The sequence below is a fragment of the Lepidochelys olivacea genome (assembly GCF_965140295.1).
Source record: "Lepidochelys olivacea isolate rLepOli2 genome assembly, chromosome: 1".
NCBI lineage: Eukaryota > Metazoa > Chordata > Testudines > Cheloniidae > Lepidochelys > Lepidochelys olivacea.
The window spans coordinates 209,020,305-209,038,285 of NC_140411.1; the positions used below are offsets into that span (position 1 = coordinate 209,020,305).

Sequence of the window (17,981 nt, forward strand, 5' to 3'; positions counted from 1 at the left end):
ACATTTCTGCAGCTTCCTGTCACTGTTTCTCTTCCGATATTAGTGCATGAAGCAGCAGATCAGTTTCATGACATTTTACTTCCAAACATTTTTTTGTTTAAAAAAAAAAGAAAATTAAATTTGACAGTGTGTTTGGTGGAGTCTAGCTAGCAGAGTGCCCATCTTTCCAAATTACATCATCTTTCTAAACTCAACATCTCACCAAATTAAGGTTTCCCTGAGGGCTTGTGTACAGTTATTTCAGAATGGCTACTCTTCTTTAAATTCATACCCTACCTCAATCCAAATTAATTACAACATCTTTCTAAATTTCCAGACCTCACCAAACTTGAGAAAGTCTAGATGAAATGAACATTCCCACCTCACTTAGGCTAGGTTTATATTCAAGTTTGCCAGCAGAGTGACATAGGTTGTGGAGGTGATTTTTTTTACCAACATAGCAATGCTGGAAAAATCCCTAGCATAGACAGTTATACTGGTAAGTGTTTTTACTGGTATAGTTTGTTTTGCTCAAAGCAGAATAAATTATACTGGTAAAAGCACCGGTAAAGCGCTCCTAGTGTACACATAGCTGAAGACCGAGAGAAAAGATGCCCCTCCGTCCCCCAAGCAACATAAAAGCAAAAAGACAACTTAGCTCTGCCAGCTACTGAGGTCTGGTCTACACTATGAGATTAGGTCGAATTTAGCCGTGTTAGGTCGATTTTATAAGCAATGCATCTATACAACCAACCCCATTCCGCCGACCTAAAGGGCTCTTAAAATCAACTGCTGTACTCCTCCCCGGTAAGGGGAGTAGTGCTAAAAATCGACCTCCCTGGGTTGAATTTGGGGTACTAGAGACGCAGCACTGTGCAATTCGATGGTATTGGCCTCTGGGAGCTATCCCAGAGTGCTCCAATGTGACCACTCTGGACAGTATTTTCAACTCCAATGCACTAGCCAGGTACACAGGAAAAGCCCCGAGAACTTTTGAATTTCATTTCCTGTTTGGTCAGCGTGGCGAGCTCAGCAGCACAGGTGACCATGCAGTCCCAGAATCGCAAACGAGCTCCAGCATAGAGCGAACGGGAGAACCTTGTTCTGATTGCTATATGGGGAGAAGAATCTGTGCAGGCAGAACTCTGAACCAGCAGAAAAAATGCTGATATATATGCCTAAATTGCACAGGGCATGGTGGACAGCGACTACACCAGAGACACACAGCAGTGCTGCATGAAAGTTAAGGAGCTCAGGCAAGCCTACCAAAAGGCAGAGGAGGCAAATGGTCGCCCTTGGTCAGAGCCCCAAACATGCCGCTTCTATGATCAGCTGCATGCCATTCGAAGGGTGGGACTCCACTACCCCACCACTGTCCATGGACATCTGCAAGGGGGAAGTCCTCAAGCATCACGGAGGAGGATTTTGTGGATGAGGAAGAGGAGAATGTGCAGCAGGCAAGCAGAGAATTCATTCTCCCTGGCAGCCAGGACCTTTTCATCACCCTGGAGCCAATACCCTCCCAAGGTGTATTGTTCCTGGACCCTGAAGGCAGAGAAGGCACCTCTAGTGAGTGCACATTTGTAACTACACTACAGGGGTTAAAAGCAATTGTGTTTAATGTTTGATTTGCACTGAAGAATTAGGATGTATTCACGGCCAGTACAGCTACTGGAAAAGTCTGTTAACATGCCTGGGGATGGAGCGGGAATCCTCCAGGGACATCTCCAATAAGCTCTCCTGAAAGCCTTTGCAGAAGGTTTCAGGGGGCAGCGGGGCTGCCATATTTTGTCCTCCACAGTAGGACAATTTACCACACCAATCCAGTAGCAAGTAGTCTGGAATCATTGCAGCACAAAGCATGGCAGCGAACGGTTCTGGGTTTTGGTCGCATCCATGCAACATTTGGTCTTTACCTTTCTGTGTCAGTCTCAGGAGAGTGATATCATTCATGGTCACCAGGTTGAAATAGGGGATTTTTTTGTAAGGGAACAGTAATCCCCCCTGTTTGGTGATCCCTGGCACATTAGACCCCGTTCATGCTGGGCTGTTTGCGCTTGGCTAAAAGGGATCAGCCCAGAGAATAGCCACACATGAGGGAGGGGGGGCGGAATTGCTGCTGCACATACATCCCAAAACCACAGCCCCTCCTTTTAAATGGCAAACCCAACAGGCATTCCTTGCTATGGGAAAGAAGGGTGCTGCAGTTTGAAACCATTCCCATATGTTATGAACACAGAAAAAACCAAGTGTACCCTTTGGCTTACCATGGCTGCCTGGAAACCGAATTCTGTTGCCCAGCCGTGTGTGATGTGTCACCATATCGGCAGGCGCTCAATATAAAAGGCAAAATACGACCTTGTACCAAAAACACATGTGCTGTCTGCTGTGAATTGCTTGATTCACTGTGAAAGTCTCCCTTTTGGTCTCAGAAATGTATCATCTTAAATTTTACTTTCCCTTTTTATCCCCCCTGCAGGTTCAAAAGTTTCTATGCTCCCCATATCAACTCTGTCCTTGAGGTTATCGGAGATTAGAAGGCAAAAAAAAACACTCCCAATGACATGTTTTCAGAGCTCATTTAGTCCTCCCACACTGATAAGGGGCAGCTGAATGCATGGAGGCATGCGATGGCATAGACCAGGAAAGCATACAGTGAGGGTGATCAGAACACGCAGGAGGACATGCTGAGGCTAATGGGGAGCAAACGGACATGATGAGGTGTCTGGTGGAGCTGCAAGAAAGGCTACTAGAGCACAGACCCCAACTGCATCCATTGTATTACCGCCCGCCCTCCATGCAAAGTTCCATATCCTCCTCACCCAGATCCCCAAGAAGGTGGGGGGAGGCTCCGGGTACCCAGCCACTCCACTCCAGAGGATGGCCTAAGCAACAGAAGGCTGTCATTCAAACAGTTTTGATTTGTAGTGTAGCTACAATAAGCAATGCAGTCTTGTCCTTCCCTCCTCCTCCATCCCACCCAGGCTACCTTTTACTAGTCAGCATTGTCAGTGATCTCAATTTTTTTTAAATAAAGAATTAATGGATTCAAAACAATAGGGACTTTATTTCCTTTGCCAGCTGTGGTCGAAGGGGAGAGGAGGATTGGCTTACAGGGAAGTACATTCAACAAAGGGCACAGTTTTGCATCAATGAGAAACACACACAACTGTCACACCATAGCCTGGACAGTCATGAAACTAGTCTTCAAAGCCTCTCTGATGCGCTGCATGCCTAGCTGTGCTCTTCTAATTGCCCTGGTGCCTGGCTGTTCAAATTTGGCTACCAGGTGATTTGCCTCAACCTCCCACCCCACCATAAACGTCTCCCCCTTACACTCACAGATATTACGGAGCACACAGCAAGCAGCAATAACAATGGGAATGTTGGTTGCGCTAAGGTCTAACCTACTCAAACAGCACCAGCACCCTTTTAAACATCCAAAGGCACATTCTACCACCATTCTGCACTTGCTCAGCCTATAGTTGAACTGCTCCTTACTACTGTCCTGGCTTCCTACGTACTGCTTCATGAGCCATGGGAGCAAGGAGTAGGCTGGATCCCTAAGGATAACTACTGGCATTTCAACATCCCCAATGGTAATTTTCTGGTCTGAGAAGAAAGTCCCTTCTTGTAGCTTTTCTAACAGCCTGGAGTTCCGAAAGACGTGAGCGTCATGCACCTTTCCTGACCATGCCATGTTGATGTCAGTGAAACAGCCCTTGTGATCCACCAGTGCTTGCAACACCACTGAGAAGTACCCCTTGCGGTTTATGTACTCTTTGGCAAGGTGGTCCAGTGCTGAGATGGGGATATGCGTTCAGTCTATCGCCCCACCATAGTTAGGGAACCCCACTGCAGCAAAGCCACCCACTATGACCTGCATATTTCCCAGAGTCACAACCCTTGTTAGCAGAAGCTTACTGATTGCTTTGGCTACTTGGATCACAGCAGCCCCCACAGTAGATTTGCCCACTCCGAAATGATTCCCGAATGACCGGTAGCAGTCGGGCATTGCAAGCTACCACAGGGCTATCGCTACTCACTTCTCAACTGTCAGGGCAGGTCTCATCTTGGTATTCCTGCGCTTCAGGGTGGGGAAAAGCAACTCACAAAGTTCCACGAAAGTAGCCTTACGCATGCGAAAGTTTTGCAGCCACTGGGAATCATCCCATACGGGCAACACTATGCAGTCCCACCAGTCTGTGCTTGTTTTCCAGGCCCGGAATCAGCGTTCCACTGCATCAACCTGCCCCAATGCTGCCAGGATATCCCAATTGCCACATCCCGTGCTTTCAGGAATGTCTGTGTCCATGTCCTCCTCACATTCATCCTCATGCTGGCGGCTCCTAGCCAGGCTCTGCACATACTTCAGGATAACGTGCGAGGTGTTTACAATGCTCACAAAAGCAGTGCTCAGCTGAGCAGGCTCCATGCTTGCCATGCTATGGCATCTGAACAGATAACCAAGGAAAAAAAGCATGAAACAATTGTTTGCCATTGCTTTCAAGAAGGGAGGGAGGGAGGAAAGGGAGACTGACAACATTTACCCAAAACCACCCACAACAATGTTTTTGCCCCATCGGGCATTGGGAGCTTAACCCAGAATTCCAATGGACAGTGAGGACTGTGGGATAGCTACCCACAGTGCACCACTCCATGAGTCAATGCTAGCCATGGTATTGAGAACGCGCTCCGCCGACCTACTGCACTTAGCAGGGACATACACAATCGACACTATAAAATTGCTTTCTAAAGATTGACTTCTGTAAAATCAACCTAATTTCGTAGTGTAGACATGCCCTGAGAAAGGAGAGGGTGATGACATTTCTACCAGAGTGATGTCTCTAGAGCATAACTGGTAGTTCCATCTTTTGCATTAGCCTCTGGCTAGCTAGTGTCCACATAGTCTGTGCCTCTAGGTTGTGGAAAGAAAAAGTGTATTCTCCATTTGCCTCTCCCAATCCAAAGTCTCCTTCCTGGCTGCTGTATGAGCATGCTGAGGGTGAGCGGTGTCTATGTTGCTCTACCCCTTCCCACAGCCTCTTTTGGAGTCTCTTTCCCTATTGAATAGCACCAATGCTTTCCGCTCATTTTTCTTACAACTTTCCCTAGCAACATCAAAGTGGAATAGACCTGATTCTAGTCATTTTCATTGCTGACCACAGCACAAAGCACTGAATAGAAGCAGGGAAAATAATGGTCCAATCACTTTTCAAACTGCTATAATTTGGCAAAACTATGTGCAACAATAAAGGTACTACAGCTGCCTGCAGATTCAGGCAGACACAGCGCTGCATTCATTTACACTTGGTTCACATTTATTCTTATTAACCTGATGGCTACTGCAACAGCTTCCTACTAACCAAGGGCAAGTCCTGCACAGGATTATTATTATTTTTTAAATGAAACAGCAGCACCTCACAGGTCTGTCATGAAGAGACTTCCCTACGAACAGTCTTAGTCAGAGGCCCCAGGAGGGCATGTCTCAGATGTGATGTTTTCTGCCATGCAGTGTTACTCTTGGAGGAATTCTGCACCAACAAATTAAAAATTCTGCAAAATTCTGCATATTTTATTTGTCAAAACAACACTATATAATCATGCCAGTTTCAATTATTTTGGTATTTTGAAATAAATTACCTGTCAGCAACTATGTCTGTAACAATACAGACATAAATTTTCCCCCAGGGAATATAGTTAAAGAAACCCCTACAACCCAGTTCCTGTTTCTCTGCCCCATCCCCCTACACAGCCCAGCTGAGGGGCTAGACACCCACATCCCCTCCCCCCAGATCAGACACTGGGACCCCCTAGCCTCCCAAGCCCAGCCGCAGGGCATCCCTCACCCAGACATTCGCAACCCCTATCCCCCAGAGCCCAGTCATAAGGTGCCCCCCAACCCAGACACTCGCACCCCCTCCTCTCCCAGAGCTGAGCCACAGGGCACCCTACAGCCCAGACACTCACACCCCTTTACCCCTCCCCCCCCCCCCCCGAGCCCAGGGATCCAGAGGGAGAGAAAGACTGATGCTGGGTCCAGGGCTTGTGTGGCATTTCCTTCTCACCACCTCCTTCCTTCAGGGCATGCTGGAAACTGCAGCAGGGTCTTCTATTTGCGAGCTGGGCTCTGCCAGGTCCAGTGGCGGCCGCAGCTCTGCAGCCCACTTCTGTGGGGGGAAAGGAAATTCTGCACAGAACATTAATTTCTGTGAAAATTCTGCATTGTGCAGTGGTGCAGAATTCCCCCAGGAGTAGTGTGCCGTGGTGTTCACAAAAGGAATGGAAATTGGCACTGAGTGCTCATAATAACAAATGGCCTGAATTGCTTCCTGAAATAAAGCCTATAATAGCAATGGTATTCATATGCCAAAAGACAGAGTACTACTGTCTTTTTTATGGGCAGGGACTTCTGTACCTCCTATTGTTATTCAGGCATGACATCCAAGCTCTCAGTATAACCATGTATATGGGAATCTGAGCCATGCTCAAATCAGCCAGGCCTGACAGTCATTTACACATACAACACTTCTTTCTCCAAGCAGTACCATGGAGGCATCTGTTGAGATTATACTGCAGCCGCCGAAGTAGCCACAATAGCTCAAACAAGGCGGCTACCCTCATCTTTAAAACAGAAGTAGTCTCCAATGGTTGCGCAAGTCCCAGCATGTAACATTCTTTTTAACTCAGCAACCTGATGAGCAGTGCAAGCAGGGAGGGGAAGGGGGTTGTAATCTCTTTAAACTGCATCTCTACTGAAAATGAAGACAGCTACAATATGCAAGGTGCTCGTGTTACTCTGAGGGCTTGTCTACAGTTATTCCAGAATGGCTACTGCTTTTTAAATTCATACCCTACCTTAATCTGAATTAATTTGCAAGTGTAGACAACCCCTAAACTGCTACAGTTCTTCGGGGCAGCCACAGAAGGTTCAACTTCTTTTTTATATCAAAAATACTAAAATCCAGATATTTTTGAACTTCTACTTTTTAAACTTAATTTTTAAGTTACAAACCTACCACTGGTAACACAATACAAACCCACTCCCAGCTGGCACATTTAACAGGAGGTTTTTCTTTAGTCTGCTCTCCTAAAATTTCTCTAGATTTATTCCTCACATTAATACTAAACAATACTGCAAGGAAACTTCTCCTTTTCCTGTTTACTGGGATGCAAGCAACTGCATAGATTACATAATAATTAAACTCAAATCAAATTGCTTGGAACTGCCTTAGGCAACAGACATATCTGCCAGCAGCAGGAATTGAGTTTCTCTCAACAACTTCCAGAAGCAATGTGAGCTGGCAGCAGGGGGTTGACACCAACAAAAGGAACAGCTCAAGCTTGAGATGGAATCCAGCCAGAGCTGCAGTTGTCTCTCAATAATTTATCTCAAAGAATAAAACACTCCATGAAAAAAACTAGTCTAAATTTAGACTTAAAAGATCCAAGGTACAATGTTGCAGAATTACACTAGCTTGCTGTTGGCAATATTTAAAGTCATTTTCAGCCTCTGTCTCTTCAGGCTTTTATAAAATTTACCTCCAAAATTACCCTTTGGGATGAAATTTGTCATGATTATTTTACTCCAAAAGTGATTTTTTGTGAGGGTGGCAAAAATTAATTAGTTTGCATAACTTCCCAAATAATCAAGTATCAAAAAATGATATTTTATCAGTTTGATATTTTTTGTACTTTCAAATAATGCAAGATAATTTCACAAATTTTAATGAGGTAGCAGTAAGTAGACACAAGCTCTGCACATCTAATCATATACTTATCTGACTCTCCACACCTATATAATCCTCCTTTGGCAATATTCCCCCATGAGGACATAGGGATTGTTCTAGAAAGGCATAGGGATTGCACTAGAACTAATCAAAAACTGCAGCTTAGCACATTGAAGTACACCCACACCTCCACTGGTCAGCTGAAAGTATTTATAGCACATAAATCACTGTAGTCTCCAGGGTCCAACATGTGCACATCACACATGAAGATAAAATCATCGGCCTCAAACTTTGCTTTCTTACTCTCTTGTCTTTAAGAGCTACCTGACTGGTACAATGAAAAATTATGGCATGAAATGCACACAGGTCAGGAAAGTCAAGGGTGAGGGTCACACAATTTAATATTCATTTAGTTTTGTGTCTTTTCTTGGTTTAAAATATCACTCCAAATACTACAGTAACATCACAGGCCCGGGGCAGGGCAGGAGGGATTCTGTATTTAACAACAGTGTATAAAGTATCAGCTAGGCAAACACAAAGGAAGAATGAATTTTTAATTGTGCTGGGAAAATACAGCTTCCTCCTCACATGCGCACAGAATACCCAGAGATTCCTAATGGTTTCACATCTCTTTACATGCATCTTATTTAATGGACACCACCAAAACCTAGGACAACAGTAATACAGCAAGTCCACAACTGTGAAAGACAGCAGGCTTGCTTCCTCTTAAATTACTATTGGAAAAAATAATTTAAGGTTATTGTCCTCCTAGTCACGTCAGCCAACACAGATGAGCCTCATCCATAAATTCCAACCAGCCAGACCCAGAAAAGCCCCATCTACAATTCCATCCCCACTTCAGACCACAAGTGCGATCCATCCATTCCACACATACACATTTCCCAGCCCCCCCATCTGGTGATTTTCCACTTTCAAAACCCTGCATTCAAGCTAGAGACAACTGGTGTCACCTAGGATGCAGCCATCTCATTGTTCTGCCAGGTCCCAGCCTGTATACTTACTGATAGTTAAAAACTGTCTCAGTTAAAGAGACACACCCAGGTGCCACAGCATGTCTCCTTTGCACAAGAAGTACAAGGCAAGAGTAGAGTAAAAATAAGGGCTTAAACATACACAGTGCGCATAATCTCAAAACAAAATTCATGAACTGTACACAATAAACATGCTCCTTTCTCCTGCAGACAGATCAGGCCCTAGCATCTTACCCAGTGAGTCCATCTTGTTCTCCTCTATGAGTCTATTGATTAGTCCGTTGGCTCTCTCAATGGTGCAGACAGCAACATCTAGTGCTGAGAAACGTCCAGCAGGGGAAGTGCTTCCCATATAGCCTTCTACCCGCACACCCACCTCCTGAAACAGAGTCTGTGTGCCAGGGAGACAGAACATTTGTTCACAGAATTAGAATCTTTACTTGTGATCAACGTGTGCTGCATACGGGAATCAGCACAGTACAGTACACACATCCTAAAACAGACATTCCCAACACTATATTAGCTAACCCAATTAAGAGCATGGCTGAGCCAGCTAGTGCCTGCTGTCTCCTATTCAACTGTGCGCTTTCTGCCCCACAGCAGAGCAGCCCAAGTCACTGTGACCAAAGGCATCCCTCTATTCACACCCTGCTCTTTACTGTAATAAACTTTGTAGAAAATATGCCTTGTGAAGTATGATTTGAAAATGTATAACTAATTGGTCAATGAATATTATAGTGAAATGTGTGTTGCTACATTATATGTAAAGTTGTAAATGCCCCATATGATGTTACTAGCACAAGTTCAAACTCACACAGCTCTGCCTAGATAAGTTGTTAAAAGACCTATCCTAAACAAAGGAATATGTGTTTACTACTTTTATGTAAATTGAGGTAAACAGGGTCCTCAAGACAGCAGGAGGAGGAGATGGCAGGAAATATAACAATTTGCAATTTACCAAACACAAGTGGGTGAAGAAAGAGCCTGAAGCCCCTTCACCACCAGATTCCATGTCACCTTCCTTACTGCTTGAATACATGTTACTTTGAAGGGTAACGCTCTGAAGAATCCACCTCAAAGGTTCACTGGCCTATAAAAGAAAAAGGATAGAGGACCTCAAGTCTCTCTTTCACCCAAGATGACAAAGGCACCAGCACCTTTGGGAGAGATCCTGGCCAAGGAGAGTGTCAGTCACCATTTTGCTGGAAGACTGTGGGTGAGAAAGGCCATCTTAAAGTCTGGAACCAAAACGTGCTAGATTCAGTTTTAGACTTTTAGATGCATGTTTTCACTTTTATTTGCTGTTAACATCTAACTTTATGTCATACTTGAAATATTGAAACTCCTATCTTCTTCGGTTAATAAATTTGTTTTATTTTTAATCTAAAACAAACAACCCAGTGCTGTGTTTAAACTGAACAATTTGGTAATTCCAGTTAAAGTAGCAAATTGTTGAAAATTGACTCCATGAAAGGGCAATGAACCTTAATATCTGAACAGCCCAGGAAAGGGCTGGACACTGCAGAACACATGTTTTGGGGAAAATCCTCGACTGGGAGCATGTTGGGGTCACCTAACAAGTAGTAACCAAAGCTGGTGGAAGCCAAAGTGTGACTGGTGCATTGCTGGCAAGCTGCTGGGGTCAGAGGTGCTAGACTAGGACTCCAGCTATGCACAGACACACAGTGTGTGACCTGTAGGCTGGTTGTGAACAGCCCAGGTTGGGAGCTACAGCAGCAAAGCCTTGTGAAGTGTGCAAAGCAGACAGTGACAACCCCACTCTGATCTGGATTGCACCCCAGAACGTGACAGCCTTATTGCAGGAAGAAGTGCACACAGCTGAAGGAGAGGTGAGCAGCACCATCGCACTGGAAGTTTGTTTCAGAAGAAAACCAGACAGGAATTCCAACAATGTCAAAACGTCCTGTTTCAACAGTTTTGGAATAAACATTCACATTCTTTATTTTGAAATGATCTTGTGTTCTATATACACACTATACATAAATTACACAAACACACAAATAAAATACAACATAAAAAGTAGAAATTGAAATGAAATGTTTTGATCAACCGAAAATTCCTTCACAGACTTTCAATGTTTTGGATTTTGTTCTGATTCGAAACTAAACCAATTTTCAAAATCCTTTGCAAAACAGAATTTCTGTCTTCCACAAAGCTCTATTTCCACCCCACCCCCCAATTTCATACAAACGTTTTCACACGATTAAGGTTCTGAAAAGATTTAATTTGACAACTTTGAGCCATACCCCCACACTCCTGTACTCCACTTACCTGTAGGTAATACTTTTTCTCTTTGGCCACAGAGACAAAGGGGAGGATGAACAGAGCTTTCTTACGGGTCTCCAGGACTCTCTTCAAGATGAGTAATTCAGCAACCAGCGTCTTCCCAGCACTAGTAGGAGCTAAAATAACAGGATCCAAGAAAAGTGTGTCAAAACTTAAACTGCAAGCGATTAGCTACTGGATGACGCCAGAGGTGGAAACTGCATATAAAGAAAAATATTCAGAAGTGCCTAAACATCTAAGCCACTTTTTAAAAATGGGATTTAGGTGTGTCTGAAAATTTTACTCAGAGACTTTCACTTTAAGGCTAGTTCATACCCAGCCCCTGGTCCACCATGACTGAAAGTCATTACAACTTTCGTGGCTGTTCAGTCACCCAAGTAAAACAAGCCAGTGGGTCTCCATCCAGTTCCTAGATGACAGGAAGCCACATAAAAGGGTGCTGCCACAATTGTTACTAACTGGCTCCCTGTTACGAGTCTCAGAAAAGACACCAAGTAAGGAAATGGCCATGGAGACTGGACTCCCTCCTCATATCTGGTCTCATCAGAGCAGATCAGAGGCACATCAGTGGGCTGAGCCCAATTACTGCTGCAATCTGTGCTGTACCTCCTCTAACGCAAAGATGATTTCAGCCTCCAGAGCCATCAGCCCAGCACCTTTTAGCAGCAGTAAAATCATTTATACTATATTAGTGAAGTTATAGTTAAGGCTACAATGTAGTCACAGAGGTCGCAGAAGTCACGGAAACCATGACTTCCAGCAACCTCCTTGACTTCAGCCTGCAGCAGTTGGGAGCTGCAGGGTCCACCGCCACCCACGGAACCCCCGAGCTCCCGGCCAGCAGCGGCCCCTGAAGCTGCAGGGGTACCCCATAGTTCCCAGCTGCCGCAGCTGTGGACAAACCCCCAAACTCCCAGCCACCATGGGCCCCCAGAGCTGCAGGTGGCAGTGGTACCCCAAGCCCCCAGCTGCTGCAGGCAGCTCCTAGCCTCTGTGTAGCTGCCCTGCTTCAGGCTGTATGGGGAATCGCGGATATTCATTTTGTCAGGGATATTTTTAGTAAAAGTTACAGACAGGTCATGGCTTCCATGAATTTTTCTTTTTTGCCCATGACCTATCCCTGATTTCTATTAAAAATATTCATGACAAAATCTTAGCCTTAGTTACAGTGCATGATTCTGTCAGATGTCTGCATACCTGAGTAAACTAGGTTCTTCCCCTCCAGGACTTGTCCAAGCATCAGACACTCTGCTTGCCATTCAAACATATGAACTACTCCCAGACTGTGGTATTTCTCCAGAACTACTTCAGGAAGACCCCAGCTTGCCAGGAGCAGCTTGTCTGCTTGGTCATCAGGAATATTCATCTGTTGGCATTGCCCTTTGGGAAAAATTCCAACATCAGCAGAGGCAGCATAGTGAGTAATATGACACTAAGGCCTTATATGCACTAAACTTTCTGAAACTGCCATGCTGTGATCCATTTTATCAAGGATCCTATCTCTGACAGTGCCCAGGACCAGCTGCTTCAGAGGAAAGTGCAAGAAACCTTACAAAATAACCTGCCCCCCAGAGAAAGTTTCCTCCTAACCTCCAATAGTTAGGAGATTGGATTATGGCCTGAAGCATGAGAGTTTATATCAGAAATGTTGCTTATTCTTTTCATTTTTACTATTCTAATTCTGGATATTCTTGCCATTCACTTAAATGTCCAGTCCCTCTTGAATTCTGCTAAAGCTCTTGGCCACAACGATCCACAGGCTAACTGCACATTGTATGAGTAGTATTTCCTCCCATCAGTTTTTAATTCACCATGTTTCAATTTCTTTGAATATCTCTAAATCCTTGTAAACCAAGAAAGGGTCACAAGAAACTCCTGATCTACCGATTCTATATCATTCATTATTTTCTATGCTTTTATCACCTCCCTTTTTATTTGCCTCCTAAAATATTTTCACTCTCTTTTCATATGAGAGCTTTTCTATACTGCAAGCCATTTTCTTTGCCCATCTCTGAACTACCTGCTTTTTGAGATGAGGTGATTTGATATGAACACAGGTTCCAGTTACAGTGCTATTAATATCTTAATTGCCCTTAACAGGGGTGGGCAAACTACGGCCCCCTCCGTCCGGGGCTCACACCATGCGGCTCGGCCCTGCTCCGGTGCTCCAGCCAGGGCACAGGGTCGGGAGTCCCGGAAGTGGCGGCATGTCCCCACTCCGGCTCCCACATGCTCCAGTGGGAGCTGTGGATAGGGCAGCGTGCAGAACTGCCTCTGTGTAGGAGCTGGAGAAGGGACATGCCACTGCTTCTGGGAGCCCCTTGAGATAAGTGCCGCTCAGAGCCTGAACCCCCTGAGCCTCTCCCCACGCCCCAACCCCCTGCCCCAGCCCTGATCCGCCTCCCACTCTCCAAACCCTTGATCCCAGCCCGGAGCACCCTCCTGCATCCCAAACCTCTCATCTCCAGCCCCCACCCCAGCGCCGGCACCCCCAGCCAGAGCCTGCACCCCTGATCCATCTCCCACCCTTCAAACCCCTTTGTCACAGCCCACAGCAGCCTCCTACACCCCAAACTCCTAATTCCCAGCCCCACCCCAGAGCCTGCACCCCCTCCCACACCCCTACCCCAATTTTGTGAGCATTTGTGGCCCGCCATACAATTTCTATTCCCTGATGTGGCCCTCAGGCCAAAAAGTTTGCCCACCCCTGCATTACAACGTTCCTTATATTTTCCATCTCATTTCTTATGCATCCTAACATTGTTTCCTTTTTTTGTGTGTGTGCAGCTACACATTGAGCAGAAATCTTCAGTTTTCACCACAATTCTGCCCCAGGTTCTTTTTCCCCCCTGCCTTGTTATAGCTAATTTAGAACCCACATTAGCACACCCTGCCTTCCTGAGCTAGCTGGTGGTGAGAGGTTCACTCCCTACCCCCCAAATATAAAAGGCTGTGTCTACAGCTTTAAAGAGCAGTTTTCAGATTCAAAGATCCCAGAGCACAGAAACTAAGGATACAAAGGGATGAATCAACCCAGCCCCTTCAAGAACGAAAGGCAGCAGCACCACACAACAGAGTGAAGACTTTCAAGGGGCAAACAGGGTACGTCTACACACAATAAAAAAACATCAACAAGTCTCAGAGCCTGGGTCAACTGACTCAGGCTCACACCGCAGAGCTGGCATTGCAAAGCTAAAAATACCAATGTAGATGTTCGGGCTCAGGCTGGAGCTTGGTGAGGGAGGATGGTCTCATAGGCTGGACTCTAGCTCAAGCCTGAACATCTACACCACTAATTTTAACCCCGCAGTACAAGCCTCTATCAACACCAGCTAGCACCGAGTGACTCAGGAATGTCACTTATTGAATCATTTTATAGGGGGTGTCCCATCCAAACACTGACCCAGCCCAACCCTGCTTGCCTTGTGGGATCGGACAGCATTATATCAAACATAAGGTGGTAAATGTCTGCAAGCAGAGTCTGAGAGGTGTCAGTGTTTACAGAAGAGCTGTGAAAAGGGATGAAGACACAGGGCATTAAACACTAAATCAAAAGTCACTCCACACGCCTGTGTGCTTGAAGATATCGGGGAGCTGCAATCAGGACCACAGGGAACTTATTGCATCCAAATGAATCACCTTGCCAATGTGCTCTACTCTCCTTATTAAAAAGGAAAGGAGGACTTGTGGCACCTTAGAGACTAACAAATTTATTTGAGCATAAGCTTTCGTGAGCTACAGCTCACTTCATCGGATGCACATCTATGAGCCTCGTTTTCTACCCCAAGGAATGTAAATAGTACGATGCATTAATTGTGTTATGCTAGCACCTAGAGGCCCCATTGTGCTAGGCGCTGGACACACACACACAGACTGCTCCCGCCCCATAAGAATTTACAAGCCACGTGCATTTTATCTCTCTCTCAACCAGCAAGTGGTACGGAAAGGGGGGGGCGCGGGGGAAGGGGAATTTCTGATTCCTCTTGACATTGCCCCCCTCCAACACACACACACGCTGACGGTTGGGCCCCCATGGCTGTCCCGCGCGCTGGGAGCCAACAGCCCTGTTCCCCCAACGCTGCACCGTCCGTGGGCTCAGCGGACATCACAGGGCTGCCCTGGCCGCTGGGCCCGGCTCCCGCCTCTCCAGCGCTGCCCGGCGGGTGCTGCCGCGCCCGGCTCTGCCGCCGGGCTGGGACCAGACGCCTCAGGAGCCGGCCCCACCGGAAGCTCTGCCAGGGGGCTCCCGCGACCCCGGCCAGCCCCCTGCAGGGCTGGAGCCACCACCCCACCGGCGGTGGCAGGGCCCGGACCGGTCACACACCCACCCCCCGCACGGCTGCAGGAGCCGGCGCGCCGGGCGGTACCTGAGCGGCTCGGGCTGCTGCGGCCCCGCAGCGAGCGCTCCAGGCCGGGCGGGGGGCTCAGCACGGGCCGGGCGGGGGCCGCGGACCCGAACTGGCTGCAGGCCCCGGGAGAGGGGGGGGAACGGGCCAGGCCGCCCCGCCTCGGCCTCCGGCTACTACTACCAGCCCGGGAACGAGGCACCGCCGCCATCTTCCCGCCCAGCCATTCAAACCCCGAGCACCGTCCCGCCCCCCATCGCCGGGCGGCTAACGGAACCAGGGCGCGCGGCCAGCCAATCGGAGAGAGCGTGGCCACGGAGCCAGGGGCGGGGGCTCCCGCTGGGGGAAGCGCAGCTCGTTAGCGCCCCCCTGTGGTCAGGTTGCGCCCGCTAGCGCACGGGAGGTTGGGCCGGCGTCGGCCCGGCCGCAGCGTCCAGGCTAATGACAGCGCTGCCCCGAGAGCAGAGACCCTGATAGCAGCCCCCACTAGGCCTCCCGCTCTGCGGGTCAGGCTGCCAGCGCCCAGCAGCCAGGCGGGGGCGCCGCTCCCCGGTGACTTCAGCCGCACCGTGCCCAGCGCGCATACGGCCTTGGTTCCCCTCCAATGCGGCTGATAGGAGCCGCGGGCTCCCCTTGCTCCCTGCTCACTTTCCCCTCAATAATAGGGAGTAAGTCAACAGCCCCACACAAGGATGCCCAGAGTCCAAGGCTAGAAGGGACCATGGGGGGGTCAAGCATCCAGGGCTTGCATTGCAGAAGCTGCGAGCTAGGTTTTAGGCGTTGGAAATTCCTGACACAATGCAGCTGGCAGTACCAATGCTTTTTATTTTCACACGAAACAAGCATTAGCAAGGACCAGAACACACCACCTCCCACAGCCCCAGCTGGTACCTTACAACTGCAACACTTCAGCACCTAAGCACTCCCCCTCAGGAGGGTAGAAGCAGGCAAAATTTGCAAGGGTGGGCCCTTGCTGTTCGTTGTTCCCTCCGTCACCCTCAGGACCTGAGAAACCTGGGATCACATCTTCCAGACGTTCTGAGCCCTCAACTCCATTGATTTCAGGCTCAGCTGTGCACATTCACCCCTTCTGAAAATCAGGCCACAAGTATCCCTCCTTCTTTTTGTGACCGCTCTGGACAGCACTTTCAACTCTGATGCACTAGCCAGGTATACAGGAAAAGCCCCAGGAACTTTTGAATTTCATTTCCTGTTTGGTCAGTGTGGCGAGCTCAGCAGCACAGGTGACCATGCAGTCCCAGAATCACGAACGAGCTCCAACGTGGACCGAATGGGAGACACTGGATCTGATTGCTGTATAGGGAGAAGAATCTGTACAGGCTGAACTCCCATCAAAAAGAAGAAATGATAATATATATGCCAAAATCGCATTGGGCATGGTGGACAGAGGAAACAACAGGGACACACAGCAGTTAAGGAGTTCAGGGAAGCCTACCAACAAAGGAGGCAAACGGTTGCTCTGGGTCAAAGCCCCATACATGCTGCTTCTATGATCAGCTGCATGCCATTCTAGGGAGGACACTACCAGTATCCCACCACTGTCCATGGACACCTGCAAGGGGGGAGTCTCACACAACAGGGAAGAGGATTTGGTGGAGGAGGAGGACGAGAATGCAGAGCAGGAAAACTGTGAATCCGTTCTCCCCAGCAGCCAGCACCTTTTCATCACCCTGTAGCCAATACCGTCCCAAGGTGGGATCCCGGACTCTGGAGCCAGAGAAGGCAGCTCTGGTGAGTGCACATTTGTAACTGCAGTACAGGGGTTAAAACTAATTGTGTTTCTTTGATTTGCCCAGAAGAATTGGGATGCCTTTACAGCCAGTACAGCTACTGGAAAAGTCTGTTAACATGTCTGGGGGTGGAGCGGAAATCCTCCAGGAACATCTCCATGAAGCTCTCCTGGAGGTACTCTGAAAGCCTCTGAAGAAGGTTTCTGGGGAGGCGTGCCTTATTTTGTCCTCCAGGGTAGGACACTTTACCACACCAAGCCAGTAGCAAGTTGTCTGGAATCATTGCAGCACAAAGCATGGCAGTGAATGGTCCTGGGTTTTGGTCGCATTCAAGCAACATTCGGTCTTTATCTTTCTGTGTTAGCCTCAGGAGACTGATATCATTCATGGAGACCTGACTGAAATAGGGGAATTTTTGTAAGGGAACAGTAAAAGGACCCAATTCATGCTGGGCTGTTTGCACTTGGCTAAAAGGGATTATCCCTGAGAATAGCTACACCGTGGGGGGACCGGCGAAGGGATCATCCCAGAGAATAGCCACATGGTGCTGCACATCCACCGCAAAACCACACCCCCTCCTTTTAAATGGCAAACACAACTGACATTGCTTGCTCTGGGAAAGGAGGGCACTGCAGTTTGAAAACATTCCCCTGTTATGAAGGTGGAAGAAGCCAACCCCACCTACCCTTTGGCTTACCATGGCTGCCTGGAAACTGCATTCTGTTGCCCAGCCGCCTGTGATATGTCACTATAGCGGTAGGCACTCAATAAAAAAGTCAAAATGCAACCTTGTACCTAAAGCACAGGGCCTGTCTGCTATGAATTGCTTGATGCACTGTGAAAGAGTCTCCTTTTTGGGCTCAGAAATATATCATC

General features: G+C 47.6%; 1 protein-coding gene across 4 annotated transcripts in view; it reads right to left on the bottom strand.

The window, feature by feature from the left end:
- Positions 1-15,587, bottom strand: part of POLQ (DNA polymerase theta) — a 135,269-nt gene extending 119,682 nt beyond the window's left edge. For all 4 annotated transcript variants that reach the window (XR_014709586.1, XM_084614299.1, XM_084614300.1 and 1 more), the window contains exons 1-4: positions 15,376-15,587; positions 12,206-12,388; positions 10,994-11,124; positions 8,936-9,092 (exon numbers count right to left, since the gene is read on the bottom strand). Coding sequence is in view for 3 of the 4 variants with exons in the window: in XM_084614299.1 (XP_084470425.1) it covers positions 8,936-9,092; positions 10,994-11,124; positions 12,206-12,388; positions 15,376-15,565 (661 nt within the window). In the remaining variant the exon portion in view is untranslated. The remainder of the gene's footprint in view (positions 1-8,935; positions 9,093-10,993; positions 11,125-12,205; positions 12,389-15,375) is intronic.
- Between the last annotated feature and the right edge of the window lie 2,394 nt (positions 15,588-17,981).